A 15,718-nucleotide genomic window follows, 5' to 3' on the forward strand; every position below is an offset into this window, starting at 1 on the left:
CAAGAACCTTGAGTTAGGTTTTATTTGAATTCGATTGAAATCCAATCCTACCATACATGTGATTTATGAGTACGTATATATTAAACAGCAAAACAACACAAATAATTACAATATTTCAAGCACAAATCTCACAATTGAGAGAGCAAGAAGGGACGCGTTTGATAGTTTACGGAGGAAACAAAAACCTCTTCATCTTCACCGTTACCTATCAGGCCTCTTCCTTTCCTTTGACTTGCTTCAGTTGTGGCTGACACATTGTCCAGTCCCATCTCCATTACTATACTCATTTGACCTTTCATAAGCTTATTCTTGGCTGCCCATCTTTGTATTTTACCTGAAGTTGTCTTTGGAACGTCTCCACTCTTTACCAGAAACACCATCCCTACTTCAAGCCCCTCTTCTTTGAAAACACTCAGCTTCATCTTCTCGCAGATCATCCTCAACACCCTGATATCTTTCTCACTTCTATGCATCTCAGCAACCAGAGCTATTGTTCTTGAAATCTTGAATGCAGCAAGGCAGCCTCCTCTGAGGTACTTTGGGCAAGCAGTATAAGCAGCTGTCTCGATGTAATGAGGGTGAATTTCTTCGCTGTTTGCAAGCTTTATAACATCTGAACATCGACCTGTCACAAAGAGGAATCTTTCTTCTCCCTTGACGATTCCTCTATCTCCAGTGCGAACAAAGCACTTGCTCGCCATGTTGCCCAGCCTTGCTTGAAATATCTCGCGAGTTAAGAAGGGATGGCCGAGATAGCCGGAGGCATTGCTTGGAGATGAAACCCAAATCTCACCTTCAACTCCATCCTCAACAGGCTCATGTGTGTTTTCATTTACCACTACAATTGTTATGTCCTCGTCTTCTTCATGGCTCGAAGCAAGTCTTGCAGTAGGTAAGAGTTGTTTATGAGTGGGGAGGTTTTGGAAAGTATTATCTGAGTTGTTGTTGTTCTTCCAGGCAGTTGAAACAAAAGTGCAGTTCTCTGCTAAGCCGTAAGATGGAGAGATAGACGATGGATTAAGTCCAAAGTCTTTGAACGAATGAACGAATTCTTCTACCGATTTCTTGTAAATAGGCTCATTAATGATGATCAGGTTCTTCATACTCCATAGGTTTATTCGTGAAGACCCTTTATCAACGCCACCTCGCTTCACAACTAGTGGCAATGTAAATGATGGAACAGGAGTGCAAGTAGCTTTGAACTCCGTAATAAGCTCCAGCCATAGCCTTGGCTGCCTAAGAAATGCATTAGGTGATGTTAGCACACATGTTGCACCTGATACAATAGTCAGTAGCAGAAACATGAGGCCACAATCATGGTACTGAGGCAACCAAGAGACAATAACACTATTGGGGTGAAGATCATAAGCCTTTCTAGCTGTTCTAACATTGTGAGCAGCAGAGCCTGCGGTCACAAGCACCGGCTTTGGGATCCCAGTTGAGCCTGAAGTGTATTGAATCAAATACACTTCATCTGGTTCGCACCCAGCATACAGCAAAGAGCCCACATTTGAATCAGCCCTTTTAGCTGTGATATCATCTGTAGAAATCCACCTTATGTTTCGCAACATAAGTGCAAGATTCTTATTGTTAGAGGACGAAGAAATGTATTCTCCAACACTTGCAATGTAACCCGGGTGAGCTATTGCAGCTTTAGGCTTTGTCTGCGACAGAACTCTGACAAGATGGTGATAATTTTCATCAGCAAAAGAAGGGTGAGGCGGAAATATTGGTATGCTCAAAAGGCCCGCTCTTTGGCAACCAAAGATGACCTCAACAAGCTGAAGCCCCGGTGGGCACAAAACAACAACAGTATCACCTCTCTGCAATGGAAGCAACAGTTGAGAAGAAATAGTCTGCACTGACTCATTGAGTTGAGCATAGGTGAGTGTCAGTGAAACCTTGCCTTCATTGGCGGAGTCACCAGTAGCCCAAATGAAAGCTGGCTTGGAGCGGAAGGCTGGCAGCTTAGCCCAAAGAGGGAGGTAGAGATCCACAACAGGCTGATCAGGGAAAGAAGGATCATAATTTTCGTAGTTCATTTTGTTTATTTTGCACTATTGCTATACAATCACGTCAGTTTAGCCCAGTTCATATAAATACAAGTGCAAAAACAAAAATGGAGAAAAGAATAAAGAGATATTCGACAAGAATATACCTCTTTGATTCTGATTCGAAGGAATTGTTTTACAAGAATGTCGCAGTCTTCTGAAAATGTAATGAGTTCTTCCAGCTTGCCGTCCTTGGTACTTCCCGGTGTTTTGTAAAATAAATATAAATGCCCCAGATTTAGATGCGGCTCTTCGTTGATGCTAACAGAATGTTCCCCCAGGAAACTAATTCTGGGCAAGAATACAAAGATACGACGGCAATTACAAGAGACGAGGTGGAGCAGTTCGAAATAACTGGATAAGGAAGTTATGGACAAATAACTTCGACCTCATTTTCGTGAGGCCATTTTCTGCTGCAAGCTCAGATGTTATTGGTTGATTATGAAAAAACATCGTTCTTCAAGTCTGCTTCAGCAATATTACGTAGGTTTTATTTTATTTTATTTTATTTTATTTTTTGTTGATTGTAACTTTTAAAAACAGGTTGGCTTCTGAAACGTCGAGGTGGAGCCATGCACTATTTTTTAAGAGTAATTAACATTTTGCCACTCTGGTACAGTCCAAATATCTAGCATAATTTTTTTTAACCCAAAATCATCCTGCATATAAGCAAAATAATATTTTTACATGCAAAATTTTATAAAATAACCGACCATCACCGATCTCACCGTGACATAGGTTGTTGTTGTTGTATGGCAAAATGATGAGATACGACAAAGACTAGAAAGAGATCAAGTCATGTCATGGAGGACTAGATGAGATATAACCATGGGTGAAATAGACATTGGCCGGGATATGAAAGGGTGACAGCAATGGAATGAGTTTTTAAAAGTTATGATTCTGACTATATGGAGATAAAGAAAAAGGGAGGTCAATATGTGGGATTGTCCACCGAAAGTTTTTTTCAATGTCAAATGCACTGAGCCGGAGGTGAAAGAGGTCAACACCAAGAATGGGCGAAGAAATCAAATCAACGTTGGAGGTGAGGTGAGTCACAAAAAATTGAGAATAACAATTAGAATTTGAGTAAGTTAAGAGTAAAAGACAATGCGAAGCAAAGAGTTATAATGTAAGTTTTATATTTAAGGGTTTTTTAAATTTTTTGTTCATTTGAAATGATATAATGATTTTTCAAAAGTTGAATTGTGAAGAAATATATGATAATTTAACTTCAGGGGTGAAAATGTGATTTTAGCCAAATCTTGGGCAAAATATAATTTAATCTTTTATTTTTTTGTAACAAAAAAAAAAATTCTATTTTATGACCCCCATCTTTCTCTATTCCCTTATTCACCCTTTTCTTGAACTAATACCAAAGCCCTTGAATGACATCCCTTTTTTTAACCTGTATCAAGTGCGAGAAGCCAATCATGGATGATGATTTTTTTTTCCAGGCACAAAACCATCCTACCATGTCTTGATTAACACAGTTTTAACCTCCATTCCACTCAACAGCATCAATTTTTTTTTAGGGTAACCGGACCTATAACCCCTGTATTAAGTAAGTCAAGAGTTTACAAATATGTCGAAAGCTTAAACCCAAGCTTTTACCTTAGACGTTCATGTTTTACCAGTTTTGTTAACTCTTTGGGCAATAACATCAATTTTGTTCCTGTTTAATCCTTAGCTATTGTTGCCATCATAAACCTCTCTTCCCCACAACCATAACTTGTGTAAACTTCGGCTGCTACCACGCATATATTCATTCAATAAAGTGCATATTTTAGATAAAAAGCTCTGAGTCTAGTTAAATGTTCAAACACGAGTAATGTAGTCAAGATTTACAAAGATGCAATGGAGATATAATGAAGTTCAACAAAGGGGCTAATCACAATTCAAGGTCAAAAGCATGTAGGCATTTGATTCTATAATATCCTACAAGAGAACACTTGGCGGCTGGAGATTGTGTCTTACCGTAAAAGAACTTGAGCACACATGATCTTTATTTATTCTCAGAGAAGTACTACCAGATACCAACTCAAAACACCCAAGGCCTTGAATGTCCTAACTTCCAGCAGCTAAATTTCCCACCAGTATATCAGCATTGCTTTGAAGCGCTTCACTTCAAACTGAAAAATGGACAGAGTTGATTAAGAAACCTCTCCTCTGCATTCCACTTGCTATTGTCCCCAAGCACAAGCCCTAATCAGATGGAGAGATTGAAATACAGTTAACAAGTATGAAGCCAATGATAAATAAAACAGGTGAATTAAATTGTAATATTTCTGGTTCAATAATCCAGCCCACTATCAAGTTATTGTCCACTTTAAACACACAATCAATCATGGTTTTGCGTTTGAGCTTTACAACTCAAAACGCATTTTAACAATTTAAAAAACTCACAAATTATTTAACCAATCAAATCCTTCCATCTCTAACCGATGTAGGATACACAGACAAAGTACAAACAGACTCAATATCTCTTATGTGTTTTGTTGATGTGGGATTTGTCTAAGGATATTACATAAACCTCTTCTATATCATAAACTAGCATTGTCTTAACCACAAATAGCAGTAGAATATGGTCCAAACTGATTTAGAAGGTTTAAGAACCTTAGGAAAAAGATGAACAAGAAGAAAGCGCATTAATTTAGAATACAAAAAATATCCATCATAATCACTGGGTTACATATGGACCAATTTTAATATACATTGTGGTGAGGAACATCAACAGGACTGATGCATCATGGTTGGATTCTAAGAAAGTGATATTCACAGATTTCATCCATAATATAATAACAGACTCAATAGCACACAATCTAATGAAAATTTTAAGTAAATGATCTGAAAACCATTCTACCAAACCAAGTGCTCCATGTAATACTATCTTCAAAGGACCAGATTTGAATGTCAGATACAAGGAAAAATTAATGAAGCTCAAATTGAAATATAGCTTAATAAAGGATAAGTAGGAAAGGAATATGCTTGCAAAGCCACTAGTTAGTTTTCTGATTGTTTAACCCAGCCAACCAGCAGAAGAGAAATGTATATGTATGTGCGATAGCTATACAATCTTAGAGATAATAGCATTTTCATAGAATTGTTATACTGTAGTGTAACCAATTTTACTCTCTTGATTCTAAAACTTATTTCTTTTCTTTTTTAGCATGGGCAAATTTATAGAGATTTCCATTAAGGTACACCCATCCAAGAAACAAAATGAAATAAGTACCTAATTCAAACCAAAGAAACCTAAAACTACATTCTTTCCATGTGGGAGCTTGAGTCTTGTTTTCCCTTTCCCTTATTATGTCTGAGGTTAATGCAAAATTACTATTACATCCACAGATGCTTGACATTCTTAGTAACTAGACACAGATACAGGACCGTACATGCATCAATCCTGAATTGGACAAGAGTCTAGATATATTACTATAAAAGAAAAGTTTACGGAATGGTCTCCCAACAGTCAGACGAAATTGGAACAAGTTGGTTTGAGTTGGTCAGGTTACTTGTGTTATCAGGTTTCTAGCCCACTCTTATCCTTCTCATTTGGGAAAAAATAAATGTGCATTTTTAGATTATTTGCATATTAACAAAGTAAGCACATATATTGGTGAAAAAAGGGCAAACAAACCAAAAAAGGGCTTCACAGCCATGCCTACCATTCAAAATTACATTAAAACGACAGCTTGTGCCACAACATTTTTTGTACGTTGATCCACACTAATATTCTTTAAATGAGAAACAAGCTGCATTTTTTTTCCCAGATATCATTTCTAACAAAATAACAGAATATGCCAACAGACTGCAACTCAAGCACCATATTCACCCAGCCAAACACTAGGCCCTCTTATAGAAAGAGTCATTTTTCATATATAATATGAAGCAAAACATGAAATACATATGAATGACTCAATACCTTGAGAGATTAATATGTCAAGTTTCTAAGGGATAGTACCAACTCTAAACCTAAATTATAGGGTTTTACAAACGTTATGCAGTAATCCATAAAATTGAAGTATATATAAAATATAAGAAGTGAATAAATTCTATCATATAACAAGTCAATAAGCTCCCTTGGAAAAGATTCAGATTGGAAAGTAAATTTAACAAGACGGATAGCATGAATTGTGGTTAGTTGGGTGCTTATAACAAACAGAGCCCAACTTCGAAGAAATAAAGAGACATAAAGGAAAAACACTTAAAAAGAAATCTTCAAAATATTACTAAAACACCATCAATCCTAATGTTTAAACATTGAAGCCCCTATACTCCTAGATAAACTCCCTATAGAGCACCCATTGGACCTCAATCAATTTTGAAGGACCTACTTTCAGATATATAAAGAATATACAACTAAATGAAATAGAAACACCAAACTCTTACTGGTAAAAGAAATAAAACACCAGGAAAAGGAAAAAAAACACCAGAACTTCCCAGAAACTCGAAACCTCAGAGACCATAAGTTCAGCTCTTAAAAAATAATTTCGCATTAGGCATCAGAATTAAGAGATTTGAACCTAAAACCACTTGATCACTATCACAAAGCAAAAAGATATATAGTAAAAATAAAACAAAGAAAAAAGCAATAGTTTTACACTATTAAAAGTCTAAACATAGACAAATAAATCTCCGAAGACAAACTGGTGTGAAAATAAGGGTACCCGATGTTGATAAGGCTATTTATCTGATCCATAAGCTGCGGCTGCTGCTGATGCTGTTGCTCCTCTTGCTGTGGTTGAGGCAGTGCCACTCCTGCTGCCACTGCCGCGGCACTAGAAGGTGTCCCTTTAGCTTCCACAAACCTCCAAAGATAATACGAAGCCACCGATCTATACGGCCTCCATTTCTCACAAAGCTGGTCCATCTGGGACGGCCTTGGCAACTCCTCCAAATTATGCAACAACTGAACTCCCTTTCTCACCCCAAGATCATTGATAGGGAGAACGTCCGGTCTGTGAAGCGAGAAAATCATGAACATGTGAACAGACCACGACCCGATTCCATTAACCATTGTAAGCATAGTGAAAAGCGATTTATCATCCATATTTACAATCGCTGAGTCAGATAATATCCCATTTTGATACTTTCTAGCTAGATCGTGAAGGTAACTCGCCTTTCGTCCCGAAACTCCGATTTGTCGGAGCTGTTGCGGGGTTAAAGCAAGAATTGTCTCAGGAACCACTCCAGCCTCGCCACCACAAAGTGAGATAAAGCGCGTGTAGATCGACGTGCCAGCCTTGAAAGCCAGCTGCTGATAAAGGATACTTCGAGCTAGGGCTAAAAACGGAGTATTAAACGTATCAAAAGTTGGAGGCGGATGTAGGTCGATTAATGCAGATAAGAGTGGATCGGCGTTTCGGAGATGTCGAATTGCGATGTCGACCTCGCCTTCTGAGGATAACGGCCGCGCAATAATCCCCGGAACCATTATGCCTGATTGGTGTTGAGCGGTTCGGGATTTCGAAGATTTCGATGAAGTGGTTTTGGTCGGCTCTGTTTTGGCCGTTACGATTTGTTGAGAGGAACAGGTGGGGTCCGTGCCGTTATCAGGAGACAATTTGCGGATTTTTCGAGGACGGAACGGGATTTTTGAAGGAGGCGAAATCGTATGCGGGGGAACAATGGCTACGTCGGTGGAGATTGGGGTTTCGGAGGGAATGATGGCGAGTGCGTTTTCATGGTGAGATTGTGCTTGAATTTGGGGCAGCGGTTGCGACTGTGACTGCAGCTGCGGCTGACTTTGGGGTTGGTCTTGGTCGACCATGTGTGCAACCAGTGGGGCTGAAACCGAGGGTGGAAGTGGCAGAGATGGCTAAAGCGGAGTGAAGTATAGCTAACTACAACATTCAGATTAAGGTTCTTCCCGAAACAAGACTCAACTCACGTGACTGTAAAGTTCCCGTATCTTGGGCCAGTAGGCCTGCAACTTTAAGCCAACCAAAATAAGGTAGGGCCGGAAGTGGGCCAGTGCCGGGCCGGACCAGGCCTAAAATGGCCAGGTATACTGAGCCACGGGTCATGCCAAATTAAGGGTTACTGAGGACCTATCTCAAACACACACTTTCTGTCTCCCTAGTCCATATTTTGTTCATCTAAAAGCCTTTAATTTTCAAAAATACAGTAGAGAAAATGAAATATATGATATCATCGGTGCATATTCATCTTTAAAAAATTATGAAAATGACGTGTCAAACTGTTAATTGTTGAAAGAAGGATGGTGATGGAAGGCATGCCTTTAATTATCCCTTTCTATGATTGTTTATGGCAATTAATTATTCTGTGTAATGCAAAGTTGAACCGGCAAATAATATTAAAAATTCAAGGCCAAAGGACTATGTTCCACCCAAGATTTAGTGAAATGACAAATTCTAACTTATTAATTTTTAAAAACCTAAATACCTATTATTTTATTAAAATTTACTGTTAGAATTACGAGTAAAATTATTATTTAACTAAAAATTTATTATATTTCCCCTCTCTTAGTTTAAAAACTAACAATTCTCCCATTTTATTCAAAGTTTGAAAAATGATAATTTTTCTCTAAGATTTTATTTCTCCTCTCTAATGAATAGACGAAAATAGCCAAGGGCGAGTGACAGAGAGACCGAGAGGGAAAATACCGACAGGTGAGAAGGAGATATTCGTCAAAGAGAAGAAATAAAACCCTAAAAAGAAATGATTATATTTTAAATATTGAGTAGAAAAAAATTGTTAGATTTTTAAACTAAAAGAAGAAAATGTGATAAATTTTTATTTTTTAATATTTTTAACTAAATAAAATTTGTGTTCTTAATTCTAATAGTAAATTTAATATAATTATAGATATTTAAGTTTTCTAAAATTAAGAGGAAGGAATTATCATTTCACTAAAACTAATCCCTTTGGCAAAAATTCAATGGAGGTCTCTAGAGCTTGTGGTGGGCCATTGAGCAAGAGTTTTCGTTACATCTAATAATAAAATCTATAATAATATTATATATAGTAAAATAATTTGATTATATAAATTTGTATATATTTATATGTATTATTATATAATTAAATAATTTTAAATTAAAAATAAAATATTATATAATTATTTGATGACACATATAAATATATATATATAATTATATATGAAAAATAAATATATATATAATATAACTCTAAAATTTATGTTATGAATATATATATAAATAATATAATTAAAATACAAACTAATTAAAAAATTACAATATATTATAAAATATATTATAATCTAAAAAATGGATCAAAAGTTCATAGCCACCCTTTTGAATTATGATTAATCGATAAGCAAGCTTTGTCCCGACACATAGATTTGCAAAATCTTGGGGGGCTTGGCTCCTCACTGTCACAGCATTCAGCTCAGCCTAAACGTCTTCACAGTTTACCAGTAGAATGTTATGCCCTTGTCAATTGTTTGAAGATTTACTGTTGTTGACTGCGACAACCATCCGACTTTCTGCATCACAATCAGAAGCCAATTATCAAAGACGAGAGAACTACAGGCCGACCAACCAACCAATCTGCGAAACAAGAACATTAGAAGAGCTTCTCTAACTTGTTGGCTTTTTGTGATGTTAATGAGACGAACAAAATTTTGAAGAGCTGATCCGCGTTTGAAGTACAGAACTAGAAGTCCTTTACTAATCATAAACTGATTTTTCTCCGTCTCTCTCATCCTTATTTCGACTTGTTTGTGTACTGTTCAGTACTAGTCACAGACCCTTTTTTAACTAAATATTGATAGACATTCTCCCATAGGCCTCAGGTCGAACGCTGCTCAATATGAGCTTCAGGGAAGAAACTGAAGATGGAAATTACGGAATCTTGCATAATGGAAACTGGTTCCGAATGGGTTAAAGGCAAAACAGTATTATGGGATCTTCCAAGGTCATTCGTGAAAGCTCCATCTCTGTTGTGGCTTGCGTTCTTATTGTGGCTTTGGGTCCTGCCCAGTTCGGTTTCACTGTAGGCAACTTCATCTGCACCTCCAAATTTTTTTTCTCTGTTTTACTGAGAAATGGAAGTTTATGACTTATTTAGTATCTGTTTCCATATCTGTTGAAGGTTGGTTATTCATCACCTACACAAGATGCAATCACTGAACATCTTTGACTCTCTGTTTCGGAGGGAAGGATTTTCCTTGGCTTTACATTTCAACTGCTTCTTTATTAATTTTTATTATCTAGTCTCTGATAAACATTTGTGTACTGTGACGATTGGAATAATGCTGGCTTATTTGCCGGGACTTTTTTGTTCAATGGAGAATACTCGCAGGTCTAGGTAATCTTTAAGTATATCAACTCCAGTCTGAAAATGTTTTTATCCCTAATTTATTGACTTCAGCTAACAGAACTTTGCTATATTTTTCTTCTTTTTCAAGGAATATTGCCAGGTATAACATATTGATACCTGCTCTGTTATTCATTCCAGAGTCTCCACGTTGGCTGGTAAGCTTCGAAAGGGAGACTGTAGTTACATTGATGATGATTGCAGGCATTATATATAATTGCCCCATGATACCAGCTTTTATTTTCTCCCGTCAGGCAAAAATAGGCATGTCAGAAGAGTTTGAATTTTTTTTGCAAGTTTAGAGGGGAACTAAATAGAATTCATCAATGGACTTTTCAAACTTACAGTGAAAACTCTGGAAGAAATTCAGCGCTCCTTCAGATGATTTTTCTTCAATTCGTTTCTATTATCTATTCTTCAAACGTTCATTTTTTTAACTCGTAGCAGGAATATTTCGGCCATTCCCAGTTTGAAATCGATTTCTCAATATGTAGCATTAACATTTGTTCCCAATCAGCAAAGACGAAAGCTTAATTTGGTAATGGTAACCGGTGGCTACGGTGAAGAAAGAGAGAAGATTTGGTTTGACTGATAGGTAAGCAGTTTTAATATGGGGAAAACTGAAAGGACACAAATAACCTTTTTTTATGACAGACCCTTGTAATTTGTATTACTCTGAAGGAGTTTTGAAGAAGAATCCGATGAATGGTTTGGGATTTGTTGAACAGTCATTTAAAGCTGGATTCATTGGTGTCAATAATTTATAGGCTGATGATGACCAGGAATACTGTTGGCAATCAGAAGAAAACAGCAAAAAAATGAAATGGAAATTGTATTAAAAAACTCGGTAGAAATATCGACCAATCTACCAACCCAGCAAAAGCACAAGACAAAAAATTTTCCTGAAAGCTGAGTTGGGTTTCAGTAAACAGTTTCTTACCAGTCGTGAGTTGCCAGTTGCCAACAAGGCGCAACTCTATAATCAGATGACCCAGACACGACATAAGACATTCACGTTTATCTGCCCGTAAACTCTCTCTTGTTTGCTTACTGTGTTCGGTTCCAGCCAAACTCCAAGTGCTTTAGCTTTGTAATATTAATACACAATCTCTAATAGGCGTCTGGTGGAGAGCTGCTCAAAATTGAAATCTCTGTTACTAGTCAATAACAGAGAAAATGAGTTTCAGAGAAGAAGCAGAAGATGGAAATTTACGGAAGCCATTCTTGCATACTGGGAGCTGGTACCGTATGGGTTCAAGGCAATCCAGTATGATGGGATCTTCTCAGGTCATTCGTGACAGCTCCGTCTCTGTTTTGGCTTGCGTTCTTATTGTGGCTTTGGGTCCTATTCAATTCGGTTTCACCGTAGGCATCTTTATCTATAGCTCAAAATATAGAATTATTCTTCACCCTTTTACTGAGAAATGAAGTTTTTGATCGATCTTGCTTGTGGTTGATTTGGGTTTTGTTGTAGTCTGGTTATTCATCACCAACACAAGACGCAATCACTGAGGATCTTGGACTCACTGTTTCGGAGGTGAGAAATTTCATTGGCTTCAGATTTCAGTCGGTTCTTTCTTTCTTTATTTATGGACATCTGGTCCCTGATGTAGTTTCTTGTTACAGTTTTCTTGGTTCGGTTCTTTATCTAATGTGGGTGCTATGGTTGGGGCAATAGCTAGTGGTCAGATTGCTGAGTATATTGGGCGAAAAGGGGTAACACATAATTGCTTCTAAACTATTCTTTCTGTCTTGCTTCTCTCAACTATTTGACAGCTGAATTCACCACCCCCCACCTCCCCCCCATATCCCCTTTTCTTTTTTATTCTCTGCAGTCTTTAATGATTGGTTCGATCCCTAATATCCTTGGATGGCTTGCAATATCTTTTGCCAAAGTGAGTTTTTTGACCATTTGCCATTTTTATTAGCATGAGCATAAACTAAAATTTGTACTGCTGCTTTGTGAAGGATTCATCATTTCTTTACTTGGGCCGACTGTTGGAAGGTTTTGGTGTAGGAATTTTCTCTTATACGGTAATTCCTGCACTTTGATTTAGTGTTTTTCAGTCAAACATCTGTACAAAACCAAGTTGAGAGTATATGTTTTATTGGCCTTTTCCAGGTGCCAGTATACATAGCCGAGATAGCGCCTCAGAACTTGAGAGGAGCCTTGGGTTCAGTGAATCAGGTTGGCTGTTTTTGCTTGCCATGGCAAATCTGATTTGGTTTTATAATAAATATACTCAAATCGCTGCTAACTACTTGAACTTCTGTACATTTTGTTGTGTAGCTCTCTGTCACCATTGGAATATTGCTGGCTTATTTACTGGGACTTTTTGTTCAATGGAGAATACTTGCAGTACTAGGTATAACTTTAAGTACATCAACTCTAGTCTGGAAATGTCTTAATTTCTTGCATGAATAAATTCTTTTGCCATCATTTGTGATTCTAGTATACTCGCTGTCATTTGTTAGTGCTTCAGATGAGAGAACGTTACCATCTTTTTCTTTATTTTTCAGGAATACTGCCATGTTTAATATTGATACCTGGCCTGTTTTTCATTCCCGAGTCTCCACGTTGGCTGGTATGCTTCATAAAAGAGGTTGTTCTATTGATTATAATTGCAAATATTATTATTGTTGCATGATGCAAGTTCAAATTTCTCCCGATAATTTAGGCAAAAATGGGTATGACAGACGACTTTGAATCTTCTTTGCAAGTTTTGCGGGGATTTGATACTGATATATCAATTGAAGTGAATGAAATAAAGGTAACAATAACTGAATTAAGCTTTTTTTTACATTGTAAGATGGACAAACTGATCATTGCTTTTACTGATGCAATCTTGTAATGATATTCCTTGGGTGAGTCTTTTCATATCTCCAAAATACTAACTCATATGTCTTGAATTTGCTTCTTGCAGAGGGCTGTAGCATCATCAACCAGAAGAACAACTATCCGAATGGCAGAACTCAAACAGAAAAAATATTATTTACCTTTGACGGTATTATTTATTGCTAGAAATTTTAATTTTCTTTCTTTGTTGATTTTGCCTCACCTTCAACATTTAATAATTGAATGTAATTGTTTGTAACTAATTGATCCTGCAGATTGGAATTGGACTACTTATATTTCAGCAGCTTAGTGGAGCAAACGCTGTTGTATTCTATTCCAGTAGCATTTTTGAATCTGCCGGTAAGCAAAATATAGGATTTCTATAAAACTGATACACAAGAGACATAGGAGTGTTGTGTTTGTGTCGTCATTTTTATTTTTCAGAAAGAAATGTATAAACCTACAATTCTTTTTTTCCTAAAATAAGCAGTTGGGTTACTTTTATACTAATTTCAAATGGCTTAAAGAGTTGTCTTAATTTTAAACAGGGATCACATCAAGTAATGTAGCTACCTTAGGGATAGGAGCTATTCAGGTACAGCTTGATGAAACTTTTTTCTTGTTATATAAAGCTATTTTATTCAATCTGCTTTCTAAAATGGCATTGGACTTCTTTTTATTCATAAATCACAACAAAATTTCTATACTATCTAGGTAATTGCTACTGCAGTAGCTACATGGTTGGCCGACAAAGCAGGCCGTCGGCTTCTTCTTATTGTGAGTTTAAGCAATATTCTTTTATCAGTCATTATTATGTATCTACTTGGAGGCTGAAAGTTTGTCAACATTCAAATTTTTTCTTGTCCACAGATTTCCTCTATTGGAATGACAGTGAGCCTCCTAATTGTTGCGGCTTCATTCTATGCAAAGGTACATGGTTAGATCTTGTTCACAAATGATTCTTCACTTTCACCACAAATCTCAGAAGATCAATTTCCCCTTAGAAAAGTTTGTGTTCGTTTCTAGTTGAGATCTTGGATTTGATTTTTTGTTGTTAATTGTTGCCAGGATTTCATATCAGAAGATTCTGGTATTTATAGTGTACTGGGCATATTTTCAGTAGTTGGAGTTGTGGTATGCTTACTTCTACAGGACATTATATTCTGATTCTTGTTTATCTTTGTTTGATAATGTTTTAACCATTTGCCTAACCTGGTTTTCTCATTCAGGCCATGATAATTTTCTTCTCTCTTGGGATGGGCCCTATTCCTTGGGTTATAATGTCTGAGGTACTCAGTCACTTCGTTACATTATATGACAAAATCCATAAGAATTTGAGCTGCACAACCTTCACTCATTTAAAAATTTCCAGTATCATTTTTTGTAACTTCAATGTATAGAAAGAAGCTAAATGTTTTTGAATGTCAATTTTCTGCCTCAAAAACTTCATGATACTTTCTTTGGCAAGTTGTAGTCAGAACTTATTAGGACAAATCTTGCCTGCGCAGCAGCAGTCACAAAATTTTCTACTTCAGAATATAAATTACCTGTGAAAGGTTTCTGCTTATGTTAGTACTGAAAATTCTCTTGTTATGTCAATGCAGATTTTTCCAATCAATATCAAGGGCCTTGCCGGAAGCGTTGCTACCCTTTTCAACTGGCTCTCTGCCTGGGTGGTTACAATGAGTGCAAACCTTCTACTGACTTGGAGCCCTGGAGGTTTGCCTTTCTGTCTGCCTCTGATTAACAATGCTATAACACAACAAAAATTTGGCTGGTGGAATAAGCACCTTTCATTGCTGTTATTTTATTATTACTAACTGGGATTGCCTTTGACAGGAACCTTTACCATATACATGATCCTTAGTGCTGTTGCTGTGGCATTTGTGAGCTTTTTGGTCCCTGAGACAAAGGGGAAAGGTCTGGAGGAAATTCAGAGGTCCTTCAGATGAATTCTCTTCTTCTTCATTTGTATTATATTATTATTATTATTCATTTTTAAAATTTTTTTTTTTTCTCAAAGGAGGGAATTCTGGCAATTCCCCTTTTGAAATTTATCCCTAAGAACTGGATGATGCAAAATTGTAACAGATTTCCTAGTCAGTATAAATGAAGGCATGCTATATTTTGTGCTCAACAACGGCCAACTTAGTTCTTTTCTTGATTCAATATACAATAAAACTATATATACCTAGTCTTGAGTATCCATTAGATACTCAGATAATATATTATCATCTGATTAAATAATTTTTAATTAAGAATAAAATAATATATAATTATTTACTATCACATTATCTGGATATTCAAAATTGGATGCACATGATATTGTTCTTCCATATATACTGTTTCAACAATGTCTCTAATATCAGTCACAATCTTATGATCAATAATTCAAGACTGTCTTGTAAGACTAAAAGTGTACCAATTGGGATAATTGAAATCATGTACAGACTAGGATAGTGATAAAGGATTATCTTGATTAGTAATTTAGGCTACCTTTTTAAAATGAAACTTCAAGGAAATGATAAAATTG

At 36.5% G+C, this 15,718-nt stretch overlaps 3 protein-coding genes across 4 annotated transcripts; 1 reads left to right on the forward strand and 2 right to left on the reverse strand.

Moving 5' to 3' along the window:
• LOC123230059 (long-chain-fatty-acid--AMP ligase FadD26-like) lies at window positions 1-2,594 on the reverse strand. Its single transcript, XM_044656159.1, has one exon. The coding sequence runs from the start codon at window positions 2,040-2,042 to the stop codon at window positions 129-131; it is 1,914 nt and encodes a 637-aa protein (XP_044512094.1). The 5' UTR covers window positions 2,043-2,594; the 3' UTR covers window positions 1-128.
• Window positions 2,595-3,812: 1,218 nt separating this feature from the next.
• Window positions 3,813-7,931, reverse strand: LOC123229955 (alkylbase DNA glycosidase-like protein mag2). Its single transcript, XM_044656012.1, has 2 exons — window positions 6,719-7,931; window positions 3,813-4,253 (listed from the first exon to the last, which is right to left on the reverse strand). Exons 1-2 carry the CDS (start codon window positions 7,819-7,821, stop codon window positions 4,232-4,234), a joined length of 1,125 nt encoding a protein of 374 aa, XP_044511947.1. The 5' UTR covers window positions 7,822-7,931; the 3' UTR covers window positions 3,813-4,231.
• A 1,945-nt stretch (window positions 7,932-9,876) lies between these two features.
• LOC123230100 (sugar transporter ERD6-like 6) lies at window positions 9,877-15,322 on the forward strand. 2 transcript variants are annotated; one of them, XM_044656220.1, is made up of 18 exons: window positions 11,052-11,714; window positions 11,824-11,886; window positions 11,976-12,065; window positions 12,185-12,244; window positions 12,318-12,383; window positions 12,472-12,537; window positions 12,640-12,715; window positions 12,870-12,934; window positions 13,028-13,120; window positions 13,274-13,354; window positions 13,461-13,545; window positions 13,734-13,780; window positions 13,900-13,962; window positions 14,056-14,115; window positions 14,254-14,319; window positions 14,415-14,474; window positions 14,790-14,904; window positions 15,025-15,322. In XM_044656220.1, the coding sequence occupies exons 1-18, from the start codon at window positions 11,526-11,528 to the stop codon at window positions 15,135-15,137; spliced, it is 1,458 nt and encodes a 485-aa protein (XP_044512155.1). In that variant the 5' UTR covers window positions 11,052-11,525; the 3' UTR covers window positions 15,138-15,322. The 2 variants fall into 2 exon arrangements, with proteins under 2 accessions (XP_044512156.1, XP_044512155.1); XM_044656221.1 differs by lacking the exons at window positions 11,052-11,714; window positions 11,824-11,886; window positions 11,976-12,065; ... (3 more) ...; window positions 12,640-12,715; window positions 12,870-12,934 and adding exons at window positions 9,877-10,025; window positions 10,125-10,340; window positions 10,441-10,507.
• Window positions 15,323-15,718: the final 396 nt, after the last annotated feature.

Source organism: Mangifera indica, chromosome 11, assembly GCF_011075055.1.
Source record: "Mangifera indica cultivar Alphonso chromosome 11, CATAS_Mindica_2.1, whole genome shotgun sequence".
Lineage (NCBI taxonomy): Eukaryota > Viridiplantae > Streptophyta > Magnoliopsida > Sapindales > Anacardiaceae > Mangifera > Mangifera indica.

Bases quoted from the DNA above. Each gene is read 5' to 3' on its own strand.
- LOC123230059 (XM_044656159.1), bottom strand. From the start codon at position 2,042: ATGAACTACGAAAATTATGATCCTTCTTTCCCTGATCAGCCTGTTGTG.
- LOC123229955 (XM_044656012.1), bottom strand. From the start codon at position 7,821: ATGGTCGACCAAGACCAACCCCAAAGTCAGCCGCAGCTGCAGTCACAG. The intron at 4,254-6,718 runs GTACCCTTATTT...CCATCTGATTAG, and splicing joins AATAGCCTTATCAACATCGG to GGCTTGTGCTTGGGGACAAT.
- LOC123230100 (XM_044656220.1), top strand. From the start codon at position 11,526: ATGAGTTTCAGAGAAGAAGCAGAAGATGGAAATTTACGGAAGCCATTC. The intron at 12,716-12,869 runs GTATAACTTTAA...TTTATTTTTCAG, and splicing joins GAGAATACTTGCAGTACTAG to GAATACTGCCATGTTTAATA. The intron at 13,546-13,733 runs GTAAGCAAAATA...AATTTTAAACAG, and splicing joins TAGCATTTTTGAATCTGCCG to GGATCACATCAAGTAATGTA.